Here is a 22,930-nt window from a genome sequence, read left to right on the forward strand (position 1 = left end):
TGTCAGTTTCCCTTTACTTCATAGTGTAAGGTAGAGAGCCCCGTCAGCACGTTGTTATCCAGTCCATTCCACTTGTTCAGACAGAGTTCGCCCACATCACTTGAATTCCAGTCCAGATACAGGACGAAGGATGTTCCAGATGGGTCTATCACAATCTGATATCTGTTCACATTGCAATGATAACATGACTGACAGCTCCCTCCATGCCTTGTGGTCCTGCACACCAGTGCAGAGGTTCTGGCTTCAGGTGTGTGAAGATCTGTCAGCATGGTTCACATGCAATATTCCTGCAACTCCCACACTGTGCCTTTTAGGTGATTTGGGTGAAATTAACATGTCAATAAACTCTGTCTACATGGTTCTCACCATCTTGTGCATCGCAAAGAAAACTATCATTGTAAATTGGAATTCCAGAAATAATCTGAGTAACAGGCAGTTTAAGAGTCTTTTATTAGATCATATTAGCTTGGAGACAATGTCTGTCTGTTCAAAGGACCAATCAGCTGAATCTGGTCCCCTGTGATCAGCTCCATCACTTCATGTAAAGGGAAGATGAGGGCCTCTCCTCTTTGAGGGTCGGTTGTTGGTGGGGGGGGGCCCGCGCCGGTTGTTGGGGCTGTCTGGCGGCGGTGGGCTCCGGGGGCCCTGGGTCAGTGGGTGCCGGGCACTCCTGGCCCTGTCCTTCATCCAGGGGCTCCTGGGTGACGGGGGTGCTGCAGCATCCCCGGACCCCCCTCTCCCCCCGCTCTCATGCACACACACGTAGGGCTTTGGGAGGCGGGCTTATCAGGTAGGGTGTGGTGGAGGGGGCCATCTAAGTGACCCCAATCACTGCACCCTTCAGTGGCTCGCCTCTCAGTCTTAACTGCACTTAGTCATCTAACACGACCAAGTACATACAAACACACACGTCGGGGGGTCTTGGTGCGCTGTGTCGGGGGTGGGGCTGTTCAGGTAGATGGGACTGCTCGTTTGGCCTCGCTCGCGGCACGGTGTGGTTACTGCCCCTCAATTTTAATCGCAAACAACATATACCCCATCAACATTCATGAGGCGGGGGGGAGGGAGGGGGCAATGGGGTGTTCTGCGCCCCCGTTTCCGGATCCCTTCTGGTGGGGGGGAGGGGGGGGTGCTGTTGTTTTCCCCACAGGCCTGGGGTTTGGACCGGCTGTGGTTTGGGGGGCTGCTGGCTCTGGAGGGTGCATACCTGTCTGCAGCGGCGGGGTTTGGGGGTGGGGGGCGGCGGTTGTGGGTGGTGGGGGGGCCTGGATGTAGTGATCGGTGTTACCTTGCCTTCCGGGGGGCTCTCCCACAGGATGTGACGGTTGGATGACGTGGGAATGTGAGTGTGTTTGGGGTAGGGTTGACTCTGTGTGTGTGTGTGTGTGTGTGGGTCGGGGTGGGTCGGGGGGTGGACGGGAGGGCGGGGGGGGGTGATGCCCTGGATCTCGGGGTGCGTGCCCGGAGCGCTGGGGGGTGTACTGGCCTGGGGTGGGTAGCCGCCCGTGTGCGCCGGTTCTCCCGGGTGGGTCATGGCCCTCCGCCTGTGTGGGGGGTTGGCTCTTGGGCTCTTGGGCCTTGGGCTCTCGGCTCTGCCCGCCCCGGGCGTCCGGCGCCCGGGGTGGACCGGCTCCTGCTGGTCGTGGCTCCGCGGGGCCTGGGCCCCGGGACCGCTGGAGTCCCCGACCGGGGCTTTCCTCTGCCCCATTTCTGAACCGGAGCGTGGGCGTCTGCCTGGGGGAGCGGCTTGGATCTGGGCTCTAAGGGCCTCTCTGGCCTGCTTCTGGCCTTCTCAGGGGTCAGAGGTCATATATGCATGGTCACTATCACCATCACTATCACCATCATATTTGCATGATCATGCTGATCTTTAATCACTCTTCATATACTCGGTTACCTCGTCTTCTTGTGGTGGTAATGGTGCTCTGTAGTAGCCCTCTCTTGATGCACGCCCGAGTTTACTACTAGTTACTACTAGTTACTACTAGCTATATTCTCAAAAAAAAAAAAAAAAAAAAGGTTTGTGGTGTCCTTGCATTTCCTTCCTTCCCTACACCTCCTTTTTTTTTGTGGCCTGGTCTGTTCACTACTATGGTTCGTCGGAGGGGGGGGGGGGGGGGGGGGGTGGGGGGGGGGGGGGGGGGGGGGGGGGGGATATATATGTGTGTGTGTGTATGTGTGTGTATATATATATATATATATATATATATATATATATATATATATATACATATATGTATATATATATATATATATATATATATATATATATATATGTATATGTTTGGTTCTGTCAGTTTTTGTATTGGTTGTCGACTCGGTTTTGGTGTTGTCTCGATTGGGGTTTGGAACTGTTCTTGGTTGCGTGTGGTGTGTCGACAACACTGTTTTGCATTGTGAATTTGTACATAGGTTGTCCCCCCCACTCCCCGTTCCCCCTCTCTTTATCTCTCTCTCTTTCTGTCTCTCGCTCTCTGAGCATTTCCGTCCCGGTCCTGTCCGGCAGCCATGCCGGATGCCAGCTTTAAATAAAGGCAGCAGCAGGAGGAGATTCAGTCTCGCCTTGCTGCTAACATTAAAATCTGTTCGGATAGTAAAAGGCTACAATCATACAATATTGCACGCCCTGGCTGCCGAACAGGACAAGGGAAGAAAAAAAAAAAGAAAAAGAATTCCAGTCCAGGTTTTCTCTGCCCCTCACTTGCTGCGCGTAGCGCTCAGAGCATCAAGAGCAGGGAGAAGATTCAATGAGCAGATCAGGAGAAGATTCAGGAAAAATGGATATACGAAGGTTTTTCAAGAAAGTAAACATTTATCACAGCTGGTAGTAACAGTTAGCTCCAGCCCCTATCTAACAGCAGAAGGTCCCATGTAATTAATAAAAAAATAAAAACCTGAGAGAGAGACGTTTCAGCTAGCGAAGTAGCAGCTAAAAAACACGCTGCTACTGAGCTAACTTATTAGTCTTTTATGCAGTGGCTAATAATAATAATAATAATAATAATAATAATAATAATAATAATAATACACTAACAATAATCACTTCACCATCCCTATTGACTTGTAGGAGTCAGGAGGACAGAGCAGCTTAGAGACTGAGAGGGGAGAGAGCTCTTCTGGAGAGGTGAGTCAAAAGCAGGACTCACCACCTGCCAGCACCTGATGATCAGCAGCAGGTCTGAAAACAGCCTCGATATTCACCGAAGATCCATCTGAAACTGAGTTGGGACTAGATCAGCGTCGTTAATAGGCTCCTCATCAGAGGACGAAAGGAAGAAGAAGAAGAAGGCCAAGAACAAAAAGAAGAAATGCAGTAATCAAAAAGAAAAGGTCTAAAAAGTAGACGATCTATGTGAATGAAAACATATTGTTGTAGTTGTAATTTTCTAAGTTTTAGTGGAGTTTGTGTGGCACTTTTATTTTGATTTTATTTGACTTTTATTTGAATTGGCCACAATTATGTTTTTGTGAAAATTATCAGTACTTTCATATATAGTAGTTGAATATTATTTATGTAGTGGTTTAGCTTATGTAGTAGTTTCCTAGTTGAAATAAATATATTTTTTCTTAAAAGTAAATGTTATCAATTATGCATCATGTTTTGATTATTTTACTCTGGTTTGTGAATTGGTTATTTTCAAAATAAATTTCTTTAATAATGGAAAAAAATATAACAGAACCCTTTGTACTTACAGGTAAGTCTTGGGTACTTAGAGTGTAAGTACCCAGTACCTGCATGGGTAGGGAAGGTAGTTACTGGCAAAGTACTCAGAAGTTGCACAGTAAGTTGAGCCGACAAGTGTTCAGTTTAGAATACGGCCCGGTTCCCAGTTGTTAACAAGTAGTTGCAGGTAAAGTGCTGGGTTGTTGCAGTGGAAGTACTGGACAGTTAGACAGTAAGGTAAGGCAAGGGTGATCTTAAGGGGTGGGTAACTTTAAAAGGTGAATTGGTGTATCTGAAAAATCAAGATATTAAATACATAAGTAAAGTTGTTTTGTATGTCTGATTGTCTTGTCATTATTATGTGAAACACACACTCAGCAATACTTTCCAGTATTTCAGTTTGTCACTGGTCCACAGGGGCCAAGGGGTGGAGTTGGGGCGGGATTGTGGGTGGGATCGACCACCATCACGTTCTCTGCAGGATTTGGAACCATTACTTGGAAATTGCGAACAGCTGTGCTGCAGACTGTTTTTTGGCTCCTGAATTTTTTTTGGGGACAGAAGTTTGCGTTGCATTCCCACACATGATTATTGTCAGATTTTCCCGCAGAGTTTTATAGGTAAGGCCCCAGGTCATTTTGCCACCAAGTTACAGTTCTCCCAAACTGACTCCTGAAGCACATGTTCAGTAGCAGCTGTGGCTCAGATGGTAGAGGGTCGTCTCTCAGTTGAAGGTTGTGGCTTAGATTCCCCACCTCCCCCTGTCCACATGCTGAAGTGTCCTTGAGCAAGACAGTGAAACCCAAACTGCTTCCCTCGGATGGACAGAGCACTGATTGGTCATTAGGAGCTGGAGGGGCACGGCCCCACCTGGTGTCACCAGGAAGTACTGCAGGCAGACAATGTTTTAAATTCTTGAAGATCATCTGCCGTATTTAATCTGAAAATATCGCTCCCTCCCTCCAAAATAGCATATAATTAGTGCGTTAGGATGCTAGTTCATGGTTTTTGGTCTCTGTCCTGCTGCTTCAGGCTGTGTTCTCCTGATAAAACACAATTTGGGCAGAAGAGTGCTCCACACTCTCATAATGCAGTGTGTATTGCATACAGAAAAATACAAGTACTCATGCAGCTGCGTTCATTGAGACCGTGGGGCTTCGAGCTTGGAGCTCCACTCGCGATTTCCAAATTGGGAGCTGATTGGCTGCTGCCAATGTAGGCAGGTATTGATTAGTGGTTGACAGACTGAGACAGTTCAGCGCTGATAAAGCCAAAGCTAACAATTAGAAATCAATGAACCAAAGTTATCTCAATGTTTTTCCAAAAGAAGAATGTTGTGCCAACTTTTCTTTCCAAGAGAGCCCTCAGCTTTGGTGAGTGAAAGCTTTTTTTCTTTCCATTCTCATGGACCTTCTTTGTTTGGCTCTCGGAGGAGGTGGACGCTTTTTCTATCGCTCCCTGTTCGCTCCTCCCTCCCTACTGTCTCTGCTTGCTGCACTCTTGTCTCGTCTGTTTGACTGGAGCAATCACTTGACTTTGTTTTTCGAACAAACCAAAATATCAAACATGGAATTGATCAGCTGGTCTCTCAACACTAATGATACGATCATTTCAACGAAGAGCACAGGAGCTGGGGATCCTGCCTGCCCGAACGGGACTTGGCATGCTGGGTATGTGATGGACGCCCGGGGTAAGTGGAGGGGGTGTCACATGCCTGTCATCCCTGTCCATCGAGGACATTGAGGATGTGTACATTTTTGGATTTATGATGATCGGTCTGCTGCTGACTGGCTTGTGCTGCGGCCTGACCCCCTGGAGAATTAAGAAGACCGCCGCCATAAAAGACGTCCAAGGGATGACGGTCTTTCAAAACCAACGGGCAAAAGCTGACGCTGACCCTTTGTGTGAACTTTTTCGAAAGGTGTGTAATTTGGCTGGGACTATGGACGATTTGAGACGCAAGATGGATTTCATCACGATAGGGTTACACCCAGCTGCTGTCTGAAAAAGGCTGAGAACCAGCAGAGGAAGGTCAAAACGGCTCCTTCCACACCAAAACAAGATACCTTCTGACTGCGTCTTGCAACCCTGGAATTCAAAACACGTCCTGAAGCTTCAAGGACTGAAGATTGCTCATCTATTCCTTCTCTCTCACTACCAACGCAACCCAATCACCTCTGGACTGCTTCGTTCAAGGCCGTTTCCACGGCAATCACCATCTGCGAGTGGGCGTCGCCATGAACTGGAGCGCAAAGGAGAGCCGGGCCAAACCACACACACGTGCATGGACTGACGAACTGAAATGCCACACACTCGCCACACACATTCCCTCCCCCCACTCTCAACGTCTCCACCGCACTTCTCTGCTGACGACCAGTGGTGATGACGAGTTGCGCTGATGATGGAGCTTGCGACGCTGATCTGCTGAACTGAAGCAACTGTCTTATGTCCTGCTATGTACAAGCGTGGGTTTGGCTTTTTTTGGTCTTTCACTTCTAATCATGACTCCCTCCGGAACCGTGATCTGAATCGATGTAGCGCCCCCCCCCCCCCCCCCCCCCCCCCCCCCAAATCTGAGTTCCTTTAACTATTTCTTTGTTTCTTTTCAAGACGGGGCGCCGTAATTGGCTGCTTGGGCATCTTTAAACCTCAGTAATCTCGTTGTAACTTGTAACTTTTGTAAGTTGTTGCAATGACAATAAAATAGCATTCCATTCCAAATCTTATATGGACGTGCTTACAGTGGTGTTGAACTCTGTGTAGTCATGACTGCTGATACACACACACACACACACACATACACACACACACACACACACACACACACACACACACACACACACACACACACACACACACACACACACACACACACACACCAATGACTTCACTGATAACTCTCCTAAGTATTTTAACACAGAAACGTCACTGCTTATTATTACTATTTTACCAGAATCAGAAATGAAAATGCTCATTAAGTGCCAAAAAAACCCCCCAAAAAACAGACTTAATTCAAGATTTCAAAACTTTAATTATATAAAGACTTATTTTTTTAACAGAAACAAGAAGTCTTGGCATTCAGTAATTATTCAATCAACTTAATAATCACTAACATTTTCTTTGAATAAATATTTATATGAACAATTCAACAGCAAGACTCATTGCATTTGACTCCAAAATCAGCATCATTAATGATTCCTCAAACATGAGGAAAAATAATGACTATTCAAAATTCTCTTCAATTTTAAATTAAATTCAGTTGTGCAGCAATGAATCATCTGTCTTATATCTGGAGAGAAATTTTAATTCATCACCAAACAAACACATCCAAAGAAACCTCCCCACAAAGACACCCCAGTTATGAAAAGGGCAGTGAACAAATCTTCGTGTTTGTTCTGACCTCTGAAGAACTGAAAGCTCACACCATACTGCCTGTTTAACTTCATTCATGAACATTCATACAGAAACTGTGATCCTGCTGATATTGATAACATTTTACTTCTGTTTTCAGGTGTGAAATTTCAAAGTTTGTATAATCACTGTTTTCAATTATGTTCCATGTTGTGATTGAGAGTGATTTCCTAAATCTCATCATCATCCGAAGCAGACTGGTCATTCAGGAAGTCTTCTCCATAGTCAATGATCTTTCTCATTGTGCTCAGTATCAGTGAATCCGTCTCATCGTCTGTTTCGATTTCTGAGCTGTAGTTCTTCACTGCAAAGATGCAGTTCATTGGAATTCCCACCACAGCACTCACTGCTTCCATCTAAGTTTGTACAAAAAAATTGAACAGTTTAAAGATTATCATGTTCAGACTATTTTAATTTACTTTAATGACTGCAATCACGGTCGTCCCCTCTGTGCAGATCTGATGCTGCACTGGTCGTCACCAGCTCATGAAATCTCACCATACCTGCTTTTTGATGTGCTTGCTCTTGTAGACATTCTTCAGGTCTTTTTTGACATCAGGACAGGCTTCATCGATTTTGGTGAGAATAGCAATTTGGGGGATTCCTGCCAAGAAAGCGTAAAAACCCAGTGATCATAGAATTTAAATGAGTACTCAGTATCGGCAAATACAAACAAATAACACGCCGATGCCATTGACCGACTATCATACTGCACTTGAACGCAAAGCTGTGTGTTTTCTGATATTCACTCCCTGACATTCGCTGCTCTGTGATCTCTGTGTTCAGTGAATGACAGCAGTGGTTTTACATCAGAGTGAGGATGCAGGTCTGAGGCTGAAGAGCAGAAAAGCAGTTTTATTAGTATCATGAATCTTTGTGAGATGAAGTTGCACTCTCCGCCCTGACCTGCCCCCGTAAGGTGGTTGGGGAGTTTGAGTTCCTGCGAGATCCTTGGAGCTATGTTGCCCAAGGCTTTATGCCCCTGGTAGGGTCTCCCATGGCAAACAGGTCCTGGGTGATGTGCCAGACTAAGAGCAGGTCAAGAGCCCTTATGAAGAAAATAAAATCTGGGTCCGTGACGTCGCCTGGTATGGTGCAGCTGGGGCCCCGCCCGAAGGGGCGACGTGGGCCAACCCTCCGGCGGACCCACCACCCCCCAAGGGAACCGTAGGGGCTGGGTGCAGTATGGATTGGGTGGCAGCTGACGGCAGGGTGCCCGGTGACCCAATTCTCGGACAGAGAGACTACCTCAAGAGACATGGAATGTCACCTCGTTGGGGGGCGGGAAGGAGCCCGAGTTTGTGAGGGAGGTTGAGAGGTACTGGCTAAATATAGTCGGGCTCACCTCCACACACAGCCTGGGCTCTGGAACCCAACCTCTCGAGAAGGGCTGGACTCCACTTCTCTGGCCTTGCCCGCGGTGAGAGGCGGCGGGCTGATGTGGGTCTGCACCACAGCTCAGCTGCATGTGTTGGAGTTCTCCCCAGTGAACGAGAGGGTCGCATGTCTGCACCTTCGGGTCGGGGATAGGTGCCTCACTGTTGTATCGGCTTACGGGCCGAACAGCAGTGCAGAGTACTTGGCCTTCTTGGAGTCCCTGGGAGGGGTGCTGGACAGTGCTCTATCTGGGGACTCCATTGTTCTACTGGGGGACTTCAACGCCCACGTGGGCAGCGACAGTGAGACCTGGAAGGGGGTGATTGGATCGCATGTCCTCTCTGATCTGAACCCGAGTGGTGTTCTGTTATTGGACTTCTGTGCTAGCCACAGTGTGTCCATAATGAACACCATGTTCGAGCACAGGGGTGTCTGTAAGTGCACTTGGCACCAGGACACCATAGGTCGGAGGTCAATGATCGACTTTATTGTCGTGTCATCTGACCTCCGGCCGCGTGTTTTGGACACTTCAGTGAAGAGACGAGCAGAGCTGTCGACCGATCTCCACCTGGTGGTGAGTTGGATTCGCTGGCGGAGGAGGAAACCGGACAGACTTGGCAGACCCAAACGTGTTTGAGGGTCTGCTGGGAACGTCTGGTAGAACCCTCTGTCAGCATGGTTTTCAACTCCCACCTCCCGGAGAACTTTTCTCATGTCCCGAGGGAGGCTGGGGACATTGAGTCCGAGTGGACCATGTTCTCCACCTCCATTGTCGAAGCAGCGGTCGTAAGGTCTCCGGTGCCTGTCGTGGCGGCAACCCCTGAACCCGGTGGTGGACACCGGAAATAAGGGCTGCCGTCAAGCTGAAGAAGGAGTCCTATCGAGCCCTGTTGACTCATGGGACTCCAGAAGCAGCTGACAGGTACCGGCAGGCCAAGCGAATTGCAGCCCGAGTGGTTGTGGAGGCAATAACTCGGGTCTGGGAGGAGTTCGGGGAGGCCATGGAGAAAGACTACTGGTCAGCCTCGAAGACATTCTGGCAAACTGTCCGGCGAGTCAGGAGGGGAAAGCAGGTCTCCTCTAACACTGTTTGTGTTGCAGCGCTTGTGCTGCACGTGAGGCACACAGCTATTTGAAAAACATTACATTAACACTGTAAAGTGCTTTGGGGAGTGTTCAAGAGTTGAAAACATGCTATGTAAGTGAAATATATTTACCATTTACAAATAATGTATACAATAACTCTTACCTAAGTCACTGGCTGCTTCTCTGACGTCCCGTATCTTCTCAAATACTTTATCATCCATTATTGTTGGTGTGTTGGCAGGAACAACACAAACCAGAACACTAACTTTATCATTTATTGTTGGTGTACTGTTGTAGAAGGGATCACCCTTAGACAGGGAAGAACCAGGGTTGAACTGAAACAACAACAAAAACATGTTAGATCACTGTTACGTGCCGAGGGCATGATCGGCTGTTGTCAGATCCGGGTCAGGAGGTTGCAAAAGGAGAGGCAGCGGAGCTGGGTGATGTGGTGCACCAAAAAGGTAGAGGTTTATTTACAAAACAAAAGGGAAAAAGAAACTGGAGAGGCAATTAACAAAAGGGGAACAACGGGCAGTACAAAGCTGGATCAGGACGTGCTGCTGCTGGAGATCGGAGTCCACCACACACTGGCAGCAGCTCCAGCTTCTTATGCTGTGGCTGATTGGCTGATTGGTTGCACCTGGCATCGCTGATCGGAACCAGGGAGGTGAGGTGCAGAGCAGGAGAGCACTCAGACACAAGACGGCTCCAGGGCCATAACAATCACATTTATCCTTGCAATTCTTAAATGATTTTTTTGTGTTTATTAATTTGTATTCTTCGTCCATTTTTGGTCAAAATTTCATACCTTTATTACCAAAGATGTATTGTAACGAAGAAAAACTGCTCTACTGCTGAAGTCGGCAGTGTTTTTTTTTTCACACACACACACACACACACACACACACACACACACACACACACACACACACACACACACACGCACACACACTGATGTTTGCATGCTTTGAATCGGTTCAGTTTTGTTATTAGTTGTGTTGATTAGTAATAGACATGGTTAATAAACGCTCATTAACTGAACTTGACGACTCATAGTGGTTTTTGATTGTGTTTTGTGACAATGTTGATGGTTGTGACAGTCTATGCTCGATCTCATGCTTCTCTGATAATTTAACGGTTGTTTATCCGAAGATTAACAAGCAGCTTAAATTAACTCCTCATCTTTGAGACTGTAAATTGGTGATTGATTTCCTCTAAACGAGGTGGTGCTACGGAATTGTTAATTAAATAATCCACAGGTTTATTTAATGCATAATTCATAATGGGTGTCAAGTGGCCCAGTTGGTTGGTGCCGACTTGACTGTAAGCTGCTTACCAATTCGGCCAAAAGCTTCTTTTTTTTTTTAACCACGATGCGGCTGCGGCACGACGGCCTCTTTTTTTTTTTTTTTTTTTTACTCACGATGCCGGCTGCAACGTGGCGATTTGCACAGCTTTTTTTCGTGTGCCGCTTCTCACGTAGCAGGCGGGAGACTGGAGGACAAACTGTGTGATTCTGGTGACTGACAGGTTAGAGGTGGATGATGTACCCGGAGCTTCATGTTTGACGTTATGTTTGAACCGAGTAGGTTAGCTACGATCGCGCAGCGTGAGCGGCTGTCTGGTCATGTGACCAGATCATGTGATCAGGCGGCGTTTGATCAAACCAGTCACCTCCTCCACATCTGCAAACCGCTGTCCCTTCAGCTCCTTCTTCAACTTGGGGAACAAGAAAAAGTCACTCGAGGCTACATCTGGCGAATGAAGCGAATGGGAAAGGAGATTCATCTCATTCTTCTCCATAAACTGCGTGATGCGCAGCGCCGTGTCCGCTGGCGCTCTGTGGTGGTGGATCAACCGGCTCCACTCCACCACTACGCTCTGTTTCCTCCTCACATCCTCACGGAGCCGTCTGAGGACTTCCATGTAGTAGTCCTGATTTACAGTTTGACCTGGAGGGACAGACTCGCTGTGGACGAGACCCTGGACAGCCAAGAAGCAGCTCAGCATTGTTTTCACGGCTGAGCGGACCTGACGCGCCGACATCTGGCCCTTCTCAAACCCCCGGACCACTCATGGACCTGAGTCTTCCCCAGAGCATCATCCTTGTAGGCTTGCTGCAACAAGGTGAGTGTTTCTGCTGCTGTTTTTCCCAGCAAAAAGCAGAATTTAATGTTCGCATTCTGCTCTAGCAATGTCGCCATTTTGGAAAAATCGCAGAGCGGAGCTGCACTCTGTTACTATAAATAGCGCCTGACAGGCGTCAGTGTAACTCTGGGATCTCAGATTTTTCACAGATTTGCATGAGGCTTACCTGTAGCACAATCTGATGGCCAGAAGTCGAATCTCATTATTATTATTGTTTTCTGACCAAATTCCGGTTTCTTTTGGGTACCCCCTCGTACTACGCTGATGTCACAAATGTTTTTGAGCTACTGAACCTTCAGAACAGGGTCCACTTGTCTTGGTACTGCCCATCCCATGAGAGGGATGCTTACAGTAGGAAAGGGCATGTGTGATCTGGTTTTAGTTATGTTCTCAGTGTTGAAGTTGTCTACTTTTGTTTTCACAGAAGAAATGCTTATATATGTTGACTGTTGTCTTTAGTAACTACTCAACACATTTGGCTACTTGTACCTTTACTATTAGTAGCCTACTGGAGTAGGATGTTTCAAAATAAACTACTTGCAATATTTAAGTACAGAAAATAACACTTTAGTACTTCCACTTAAGTATGGTGCTTCCAGAACACTTCAACTTCTACTCAAGTAACTTATTTGACAGAGTACTTGTACTTTTACTTGAGTCTTGGTTTCTAAGACTTCATAAATATGTATTTATTACAGAGCAGAGAGCAGTACTGACTGTTTTGATTTATTAAAGTCTGTGGAAAATTCATTGATGCAGTTATCTTACCGTGTATCCTTCTTTGACATTTCCCTTCAAGATCATTTTGATGTCTTCGATATTCACCCCTCCCTTGTTGCTCTTCTCAATGCCCATGGTATCACTGAAGATGAAGGGATAGAAGGTTCTACGCCTTTTTTTGGGGGTTTTATGACTTCTGTACTGCAAGTTAAAAAGTTATATCGTCATGATAATGTTACCATCTGCTCACAGGTTAAGTCAGCTTCTCATTTTAATGCCAGCTGTTTTTTAATGAGCAATTGTCTTGTTTTTTTTTTCTTTTTTTTTTCTTTAATCAGTGCTCTCCTCCAGCTAAAGACAGTGTCAAATCAATTGAGAAGAAAGTCTCCATCTTTACATTGATGTTGAACGGTACAAAATAGTTACAAAGTGAATGAATACAAATTAACTTTTCAATATATTCAAAAGTCTTTTCATACCTGTTTGGTAAAGCTGCCATCATAGCCAGTGGCTACCAAAGCTCGAGTTGTGATTTTCCCTCGCAGAGCGCTGTCGACAGAGTTAATGAAACTGGATTTCCCAGAGCCTGGTGGTCCATGCAGCAGAACTCTGATATGCTGGCCTTGTTTTTCAGGCTGATAGTTCTGAACAAACTCATGCTGGGCTTTGTCACTGGTCAGAAAGAAAGTTGATTCAGTTAAAGTATACAAATGTGCTCTGCAAAGAGTCCACTTATCTGATTAGATATTATCCAACAGTGTAACTGACAAGCAGACAAACTGAAAACATCAGATTCACAATGCTCTGAATGCTCACCCAAATTTGATCTTTCTCCATGGATCCTGCAAAGCTAAAAAGGCAAAGGCAATGTTATACTCAATTCTCAATAATCACATTTTTGATTGGCTTTGTATCCTAATTCTTTCATTATTTTCTCATTTCAGTTCAAACATTTCTCTGTAGTTTCAAGTGTATTACTCGCAGCTGGTGGAGGAGTCGGAGGATCAGGTGGGGTGTCATTCAAGAAGTCTTCTCCGAAGTCAATGATCTTTCTCATTGCGCACAGTATCACTGCGTCCATCACATCATCCGTTTTGATTTCTGAGGTGTAGTTCTTCACCGGGAAGACGCAGTTCATCGGAATGCCGAGGACATTAGTCACTGTTTCCATCTGTGTTTAAACATAATATCACAAAAACTTGAATTGTTTTCAATCTAAGATATTTGCATGCTGTTGTAGTTTAGTTTAATAACCTGAACTCTCTTTCATTGATGCATACACTTCACAAGCTTATAAAATTGTTAAATACTATGGGCTCAATATGCAAGAAATATTTTGCATCTGTAAATGAACGTTTGCACATAATTTCAGAGTTCCTGTTTATAAATAAAGTTCTGTCATGCTGTGAAAAAAAGTTGCATAAAAACTCAACTTTGTGAATGTGCAGAACATGATTTTCATGACTGTCAAAAAAAATTGCATTTGTGAAAAGAAATAGTATTTTCGGCACTATAAGGCTCACTGGATTAATAGGCGCACAGTCAATGAATGGCTTTCATTTAAAAAAAAAATCATATATGGGGCGCACCACAGTTTAAGGCGCATAGGATGTATAGAATAGCAGGGTTTCTGCCAGACCTTTTCAGTCCGGGCGCCCCGCCCGCACTAAATTCTGCAGTGCCCGGACAACGGAGAGGAAAACATAATAATAATAACAGCGCCGAGCTCGCGGTTAATTCGCAGTTGCGCTCAATTGATTGAGCTGGACGCTCCAACGAGTGAACACCGCACCGTACCTCGCAGCAGCGGCAGCCAGTGCCCCCCCCAACGAGCTACAAGTGGGCACCGTGCCGCAATCCCCCCGTCATATTCTCCCCCCTTGCCAAACTTTTATCCTGCAGGAAACACTGAATAGTATGAGTGAAATACATATTGGCAGTCTCGGTGGTTACATTCTCGGTTGAAATGTGTGAGTAAAGCGACATATCAGAGCGAGTTTGACTGAGGATCGCTCCTCTTCACGGATGTGCAGCTCAGAGCTCGGCCACGACTGGTCTAACTTGCTTGGTCACCGGGGTTCAGCCAGCTGCCATCTCCTGAGTGAAGTGCCCCACCGACAGCTCAGCCGCAGCTGGCCAGCCGCTCCCGGCGTCCCGGGTGGGCTGCCGGGCAGGGGCCGGCCGTTGTCGGAGTCGCAGCGTGCAGGCTGCTGCCCGGCGTCCAGCCACTTCCCACGTCGGCCGGCTGTGCAATTGTGTGATTATGGTGACTGACAGGTTGGAGATGGAGAATGTCCTTGAAGCTTCGTGTTTCCCGTTCTGCAAGAACGAGCTAGCTTAGCAGCTTAGCAAGCAGGGGTTGTTTGCTCATGTGATCAGAGTGATTACCCTAATTCCCGCAGAAAAGGTGCATCAAATTATAAGGCGCTCTGTTGGGTTTTGAGAAAATTACAGGCTTTTACGTGCGCCTTATAGTGCAGAAAATACGGTAGAAGTTCCTTTGAAAACATCCTGTTTTCAGATGCAGAGCTTAGAAACCATGTACAAGTCTCTGAAGTTGCGTTTGAGATTTATTTAATTTTATTCCAAATCTGTTTATTGTTTTTTCTTCTGGCAGACCGTACAAGTGGAGAACAATGTAACAGTGTGCATCCACATCCCTATTTGAGGTATTCAAGCATACAGGAGACGAACACAGGCAACATGACAGACAGACAGTGCCAATAGCATGATACACCTATCCCACCCTCACTCCACCCACCTTACCCTCCTCCCACCTATCCCTCCATTTAAGTCTGGTGTGATGGAAATTTCTCATGTCTGCATGCTGTTTCTCACTTGTAGTGCTCACAGAGGTATTTTTTGTAAACAACCGTAGCTCCCACACTCCGATGTGTGGAGAACCGCGACTGCTTTGTCTACCGTAGCTCCCACACTCCGATGTGTGGGGAACCGCGACTGCTTTGTCTAGAATTTACTTTTCCTGATAATCTTAGCGTAGCAGCTGCGGGCCCTCGTGGGAGTCTTCCTGTATCCAGCCTGCGGCTGGGTGCGGTCAAGGCCCCTGGGAGTGAACGCAGCAGATAGTTATTAGAGGCTTGCACGCCCCTGCGAGGGCAGAACTCACTCTGTTACTCTGTTGACTGTGTGACTTCTCCTGCTGTACAGCTTAATAAAAAGACCAAAACGAACTCGCCGGCTGATGCATTTTATTAAAATAAAATTGCCATAACAGTTGGCGTCACGAACAGGATCCTACGAGTGGAATCCGGCGGGGGACGGGGACCCGGTGATCGGCCATCCTGCGGACAAATTGCTGCAGCCCCACCGCCATTGACGGACTCTACGGGGACTGGGTTCGCACCTGCCGACCGGACCACCGCTAGGATCCACGAACTGGTTTTCCCCCTTTGAGGGAAAACTCCTACAAGCACCCGGTGAGTTCTTTTCATATTGGACTGGTTGGAGGGTGAGTGACTGATGTAGTGCCGGTCACTATAATAACAGCATAAAACTTCAATCTTCCCAGAGTAGTGTTTGGAGTGGGAGAGAGATTGGAGAGGGTTTTTTAGCACTTTTGCACCCTCGGGTCTGGGCTGGGACCGTAGAGGCGAAAAGGCCGTTGGAGACGTCCAATTGAAAATGGGTAACAGATCTGTTAAAGAGAAGAGTCCTCCAGACACCCCAATATGTAACGACATGTCGAAAAGTATGGGTCTGAGTGTGTGGTCTGTGTGAGAGAATGGAGTGAAAGGTTTGGTTTCCCCGAGGGGGGCAGTTTGAGTGTGAATCAGATAAAGAAGGTCGAAAGAGACATTCAGGCGGAATGGGATAAAATGATGACTTCGAAGGGGAAGTTGAAGCCTGAACATGTGCAGCGACTGGAGATGCATAAGAAGTGTATTACAATTTGGAAAACGGAAGCAGAAAACAGAGAGAAGAAAGCGACTATGCGCAAAATGGCGGGGGCATTGGATATGAGTGGAGATGTGGGAAACAGAAAAGATAATATGTTGAAATCAGTACCGCCAACATATGATGTTTCACTTTCCTCGCCTTATGCTCCCGCTGTACAGGCATTGGCTGCCATGAAGGTGGACCCCGACCTGGACTCGCACCCCCCTCGACGCCGTCATCCTCAAGACCAGCCACCACCCCTGCTAGATGGAGCTGTGGGAGGAGGACCTGCCCCGGATTCAACTACGACTCCGAGTCCCACCAGGTCTCCTATCGGCACCCGCAGCCGGCGCCAGCGGCGCTCTACATCTCCGTCTCCGCACGCGGTTTCATCCACTGTGACCGCTCCGATGGTGGAAGTTGCTGGTGCTGACGGTCCAATTCTGGTGTACCGCCCATGGTCTCCAGAGGAAGTTCAGCTGCACGGAAAACAACTCCCTGATCCGGTTGACAATGGACAGAAATTCGGGCTTGAATTTTCAGCGTTCTGCCAAGAATACAGACCTACCGGAGCGGAGATAAGAAAAATTCTTGCCCTGAAGCTGAAGCCCTGTGACCTGGCCAAGATACGGGACAGTATACCCGGGGATGAAGCCCGTCTGAAAGATCCGGACTGGGCCCATGTGGCCAATGCGGGTTTCCGTAATGCCATCACAGTACTTACCGCATCGATAAATACGGCGTTTCCCCACCGCACCGATCTCGCTGCACTGCGTTCTCTGAAACAGGGGCCTCAGGAGCTGGTTGAGGATTTTCTGCACAGAGCTGAAGAGGTCTTCAATCGCCATTCTGGACTACAGCGTCCTCCTAGGCTGGGAGATGATGCTGAACCCTGGGAGAAGCTCTTGTGTGCCACTATTGTGGACGGACTGTTACCCGAGATGGGGGCCCTCGTACGACAGCTGTATGTGGGCATGAGACACGAAGTCCGCCTCGCAACCCTGAGACGGCATTGCTGCCACGCTCAGGACATCATCAGAGATAAGGTCAACAAGCAGGCCGGGAGACGGGATGCTGATCTTCATAAGGCTGCCTTGACCATGTACTCGGGACCCCCACCAGCGGGGGGTCGGGGTAAAGGACGAGGAGGTCGCAGGAGCGGGGGACGTGGCCAGCGCAAGCAATATCGTCAATCGGTCGACAGGGATTGCTGTTTTCTGTGTGGTCAACGTGGACACTGGGCAAAGAAATGCCCTCAGGCCCGGGAGGAACGCGAGAGTGGCAAGGAAGCTCCACACGCGGACTGACGGTGCGAGTGGGGGGAGGCGATCCCAGGGACGGAGGATTACACCGCTGATATTTCAGCTGCAGCGGTACAGGGAAGTGAGACACCACACACACACACAGTAGATAGCGAGACACCACACACACACACAGTAGATAGCGAGACGCCACACACACACACAGTAGATAGCGAGACGCTATACACACACACACAGTAGATGCTGAGACGACACACACACACATGGTCAATGTGGATGAGATGCACACACACATCTTCCTATCACAAGAGCAATACAAGGAGTTTCCCATTTACACCCTGGTGGTTAATGGCCAAAATGTACATTTCATGGTGGACACGGGTGCCACCCATTCTGTTATTCAGGATGGTGTCCTCACTCCCGCCCCAGGACTGAGTGGGGATTCCATCCTGTCCATATCGGCATCTGGACATCAGCAGAGGGAGCGGTTTACGGTTCCATTAACCTGTTCACCCTCTACAGGATCGCAGTTCATTCATAAATTTCTCCTCTCTAAATTATGCCCGATCAATTTGCTGGGCAGGGATCTGATGTGTCAACTCAGGCTCACGGTTGTGTCAGGACCTGAGGGGTTGTCTATTTCGGGACCCCCCACTGGCCCTGAGGAGGACAACATGAGCACACTCACAATGGTCAAATATTGCCCTTTGACCCCAAACTATGTGTACCAATGGAAGATTGGTCAACAACCGACAAGTTTGCATTGGCTGGAATTATGTCGGGCTAGAGTGGCGCCCTCCTCAGTTTTCATGGAGGCGGCAGATTTGCACTGCACGTCTTATTTCTGTCGTGAAGGTCCAGATGACGAGTATGAGGAGCAGTTCTTTAAGCAAACACATGATAGACTCATCCTTCAGTGCTTGGTGTGGGACAAATCTTTCTGTGCTCTCTCGGTCCAACTCACACCGACTCAGAGTCCCTTATTTCGAGGGTGGGGAGGTTCCTCACCTCACATTTCGCTGGCTCGACCGTCGAACCGGGCTTGGAAACACTTAGGGGCATTTATGCTGAAGGCTTCCAGAGCTAAAGATTGGGAGCCCACTTCTGACCCACATGTTTTATACTCCTCATCAGCTCGCGTGTATTGTCAAGCACTCCCTAGTGCTGTTCACTGTCAGCGTACTGTGCGGCTGGAGTGCCAGTATGATTCACTTCTCTCTCTCTCTCCTTGTGCCTCTCCCTCCACAGCAGCAGCCCTTGACTCGCTGCCAAAGCAGCTGTGGGCTGAAAACAAATATGACGTCGGACTGATAAGGGGTTGTGAGCCTGTCGTCATCACACCCAAATCTTCTTTCCGGCCCTGTCAGAAGCAGTATCCGCTGAAACAGGAGGCCGTGGCAGGCATAACTCCTGTGTTTCATTCGTTGCTAAAAGCAGGGGTGATTGTGCCCTGCCCCTCCTCACCAGTGCGCACTCCGCTGTTTCCTGTGAAAAAAATTAGGGGCCCTGGTGAACCAGTGGAGTGGCGATTTGTTCAGGATCTACAAGCTGTGAATAGGGCGGTGGTCCCCAGGTCTCCCACCGTTCCTAACCCGCACACCATTTTATCTCAGATACCGTCCACAGCTACGTTTTTTTCTGTGATTGACCTGTCAAATGCATTTTTCTCTGTTCCAGTTCACCCGGATTCACAGTACTGGTTTGCATTTGAATTCGAGGGGAAACCGTACACCTTCACACGGCTGTGTCAAGGTTATTGTGAGTCTCCCACCATCTATAATGCGGCACTGCGTGATTCTCTCTCCTCCTTTGTGCTGTCCCCAGGTTCGGTCCTTCTGCAGTATGTGGATGATCTCCTGGTCTGTGCGCCTACGGAGGAGCAGTGTCAAACTGACACACTTGCATTGTTGCGTCATCTTTGTGAGCAGGGTCACAAGGTCAGCAGGAGGAAACTGCAGTATGTTCTCCCCACTGTCACCTTCTTGGGGCATGTGATCTCCTGCTCCGTTCGGAAGCTGTCAGACTCCCGCGTTGCTGCGATACACAACATTCCAAAACCCGTCACTAAGAAACAAATGATGTCCTTCTTAGGCATGACTGGTTATTGTAGGAATTTTATTCCTAACTATTCATTTCTTGAGTCCCCTCTTACCAGGTGTATCTATGGGTCACACCTTGCGGCGCAAGAACCAGTCCCGTGGACCACGGAGGCCGAGGCTGCATTTGTGGCTTTGAAGGAGGCCCTCCTCTCTGCTCCGGCTCTGGCTCTGCCTGATCCAACCAAACCATTCACACAGATGGTGGATGAGAAGAATGGCTTCATGTCATCTGTTCTTTTACAGGCGCATGGGGACCTGCTTCGTCCGGTGGGGTACTACTCCTCGCGGCTAGATGCGGTGGCTGCGGGGCTCCCACACTGCCTGCGTGCTGTTGCGGCGGCGGAGAAAGCGGTTTTGGCATCCAGAGACATAGTGGGTTATTCTCAGCTCACTGTTATGGTACCACACTCTGTGTCGGTCATTCTACTTGAACAGCGTACCTCGCACCTCTCTGCGGCGCGTTGGCTCAGGTATACTACTGTTTTGCTGGACATGCCTAACATCACTGTTCAGCGGTGCACCAGGCTTAACGCGGCAACCCTCCTCCCCACCGAGGAAGATGGGGAGCCTCACCAATGTGATCAGGTCTTGTCACAGGTCTGCACCCCGCGGGTGGATCTTTCTGACTCTCCTTTGCCTAATTCTGATCTCATCTTGTATGTAGATGGCTCCTCCTCTCGCGATGTGACCGGAAGAAACCGGGTGGGTTTTGCTGTTTGCTCCGATCACGACACCCTGGTGTCCGGCTCCCTTCCGGCTCACTTCTCGGCTCAGACTGCGGAGCTGGTGGCCCTCACTGAGGCCTGTAAGCTCTCCAGGGGGAAAACTGTCACCATTTACACGGACTCTCGCTACGCCTTTGGCGTGGTGCACGACTTTGGTGTCCTGTGGAAGCACAGGAATTTTCTGACGTCTGGTGGTAAACCGATCCTGAATGCATCTCAAGTTTCTGATCTGTTGGATGCTATTTTGTTACCCTCTGCTGTTGCTGTTGTGAAATGCTCTGCACACACAGGCTCTGCGGATTCAGTCTCCAGGGGGAACGCTGCTGCTGATGCAGCTGCCAGGCGGGCGGCGAGTGCACCTCCGGCTCCTCAGCTGACTGTTGCTGACTCCGAGGCCCCCTCAGCTTCTCTTGCTGAGGTTCAATCGCTGGCTACGCCTGATGATCGCCGGCTTTGGTCCTCAAGCGGGTGCAGGTTCGCTGACGGGGTGTGGGTGTCTTCGGATGGACGTCCCTGTCTCCCTCGCCGCCTCTTCCCTCATTTTGCTAAGCTTGCTCATGGTGTTGATCATGTCTCCAAGGGGGGAATGGTACAACAGGTCACATCTTTGTGGTTTACCAGGGGATTCTCGGTTGTGGCGGAGCGGCACTGTAAGACATGTTTGGTGTGTGCAGCTCACAATGTCGGCCATGTCCGGCCTGTGGGGAGCGCTGCTCACCCGCCGTCTGAGTTCCCTTTTGACCACCTGATGATGGACTTTGTGGAACTGACTCCTGCAGAGGGTAAGAAATACTGCCTGGTGGTTGTTGACATGTTTTCCAAATGGGTGGAGGCTCACAATAACACAAGGATAATAAAATAAGTTACATAACTCAAATACATAATCCCAGACAGGTACAAAGTTAATAAATGAAAATTAAAATTGAAAAAAAGATTAAAAAAAAAAAAGGGAAAAGGGAGAAAGAAGAAGAAAGAAAGAACAAAAGAAGAGGTAGGGAATTTAAGGGGTAGTTTGGTCAGGGGGTAAAGTCATCACATTGAGGTGTCAGATCAAGAAAAGGGGTTCCCAGTTTTGTAAAAAGTTGAAAGGGAAGGGAGAAATTAAAGGGAAAATGAATCTTTTCAAGTTTAAGACAACCAAGAATCTCTTGTGTCCATTTATTATGTGTTGGAGGAGAGGCATGTTTCCACTTGAGAAGAATGACAGATCTTGCCTGGAGGGGTGAGGGTTAGGCATGTCTAACATGTCTAATTACAGTTTTTCACAATTGCTAAAACACATTTCTTGAAACCTCCATCCATTTTCTCAAAACCTTAAACACAAATCCAAAAATCCACACTGCATTCACAAAAACCTCAGACATTTCTGTCAAAACCGAATTATCACCTCAAAACCAGTTCTCTTGTGATCAAAACCACACTATGCGTTCAGATCTTACACACAGCAGGTAGAAACATGCCCACCTCAGATCATTCATTAGACACTACATGAAATAACTGAGGACACAGCAAGCAGTCCACACTCTTAAACCTGCTGGGTTATTTCCCCAACACATTTCCTGGGTAGCCCTAGATTTTGTGCAGATTTGGTCACTTTTACCCAAAATTAGATGAATTGTGTTGACCCAGCAGAGTGAATTGGTGATTTGAACAAAATCACCATTTTGAACACTCCTGCAACTCCTTCTCCTTCTTGCATCTGGAGAGTTCTGGCAACAAACGCAACAGAAAACTGGAGTCCTGTGATCTCACAGAGGATTATTGAAATGGCTAAGAAGGAAAAGACATATAAGACATCCCTCTCCCTATGGATGTGTGGCTGTGGCTTAGTTGGTAGAGTTATTGTCTTGTAGTTGTGAGGTTGTTAGTTCAACTCTTTTCCTCTACATGTCAATGAACTGCACTGAACCCCAGCTGGCTTCCAGTGGAGGGTTTGACAGCCTTGCATGGCAGAGGGCACGTGTTTCTGAATTCTGAGGGTTTACATTTTTACTGTAAAGTAACTTTCCCAGACCTGCTGATAAATCTTGACCCAGCATCAGGGTCAAATCTTCAGCCCAAACAGCTGGGTAGAAATAACCCAGCATTGGCTCGGTCCCTTTTGGGCCCAGCGCTGGGTTAGCAATTTCACCCAATGTGGGTTATTTTTACAGTAACCAGCAGTTTTCAGAGTGTGTAGTGCACAGAAAATTTTTATTTTACGTATTTGAAATGCATTTAGAAAAAAAAAAAAAACATCTAAGTCAAAGTGATATCTAAATTGACCGTCATAACAAAAAATAAATACAAAATAAACAAAACAAAAGCACACTACTGCATGGTCCCGGTCCTGGAGATTCAGTCTCCAGCATCTTGTCTTTGTGCACACTTGGTCTGATCACATCATTAGAAATATGTGTGTTCAGTTTTGAGTTGTTGTGTGTAAAAGATGACAGCTGTGTTGGAGTTGTGTTCACATTTTGCTGCCAGTGAGTAAAATTTTGCAAAAATGTTGTGAAATGTGTTTAGTGACTGAGAATGTGTCTAAGGTTTTGCAAA

The 22,930-nt window shown here is 47.7% G+C and overlaps 3 protein-coding genes across 3 annotated transcripts in view; 1 reads left to right on the forward strand and 2 right to left on the reverse strand.

The window, feature by feature from the left end:
* Positions 1-22,930, reverse strand: part of LOC115404702 (interferon-induced protein 44-like) — a 52,407-nt gene that overhangs the window by 8,613 nt on the left and 20,864 nt on the right. The window contains exons 6-8 of the mRNA XM_030114096.1: positions 13,388-13,580; positions 13,226-13,259; positions 12,889-13,081 (exon numbers count right to left, since the gene is read on the reverse strand). Of these exons, the coding sequence (XP_029969956.1) occupies positions 12,889-13,081; positions 13,226-13,259; positions 13,388-13,580 (420 nt within the window). The remainder of the gene's footprint in view (positions 1-12,888; positions 13,082-13,225; positions 13,260-13,387; positions 13,581-22,930) is intronic.
* Positions 13,464-22,930, reverse strand: part of LOC115403871 (interferon-induced protein 44-like) — a 391,401-nt gene continuing 381,934 nt past the window's right edge. The window contains exon 9 of the mRNA XM_030112908.1: positions 13,464-13,563. The gene's annotated coding sequence lies outside the window, so the exon portion shown is untranslated. The remainder of the gene's footprint in view (positions 13,564-22,930) is intronic.
* On the forward strand, positions 15,401-17,720 carry LOC115403857 (uncharacterized). The gene is made up of 2 exons (XM_030112882.1): positions 15,401-15,846; positions 16,486-17,720. Exon 2 carries the CDS (start codon positions 16,498-16,500, stop codon positions 17,611-17,613), a length of 1,116 nt encoding a protein of 371 aa, XP_029968742.1. The 5' UTR covers positions 15,401-15,846; positions 16,486-16,497; the 3' UTR covers positions 17,614-17,720.

The sequence above is a fragment of the Salarias fasciatus genome, chromosome 17 (assembly GCF_902148845.1).
Source record: "Salarias fasciatus chromosome 17, fSalaFa1.1, whole genome shotgun sequence".
Lineage (NCBI taxonomy): Eukaryota > Metazoa > Chordata > Actinopteri > Blenniiformes > Blenniidae > Salarias > Salarias fasciatus.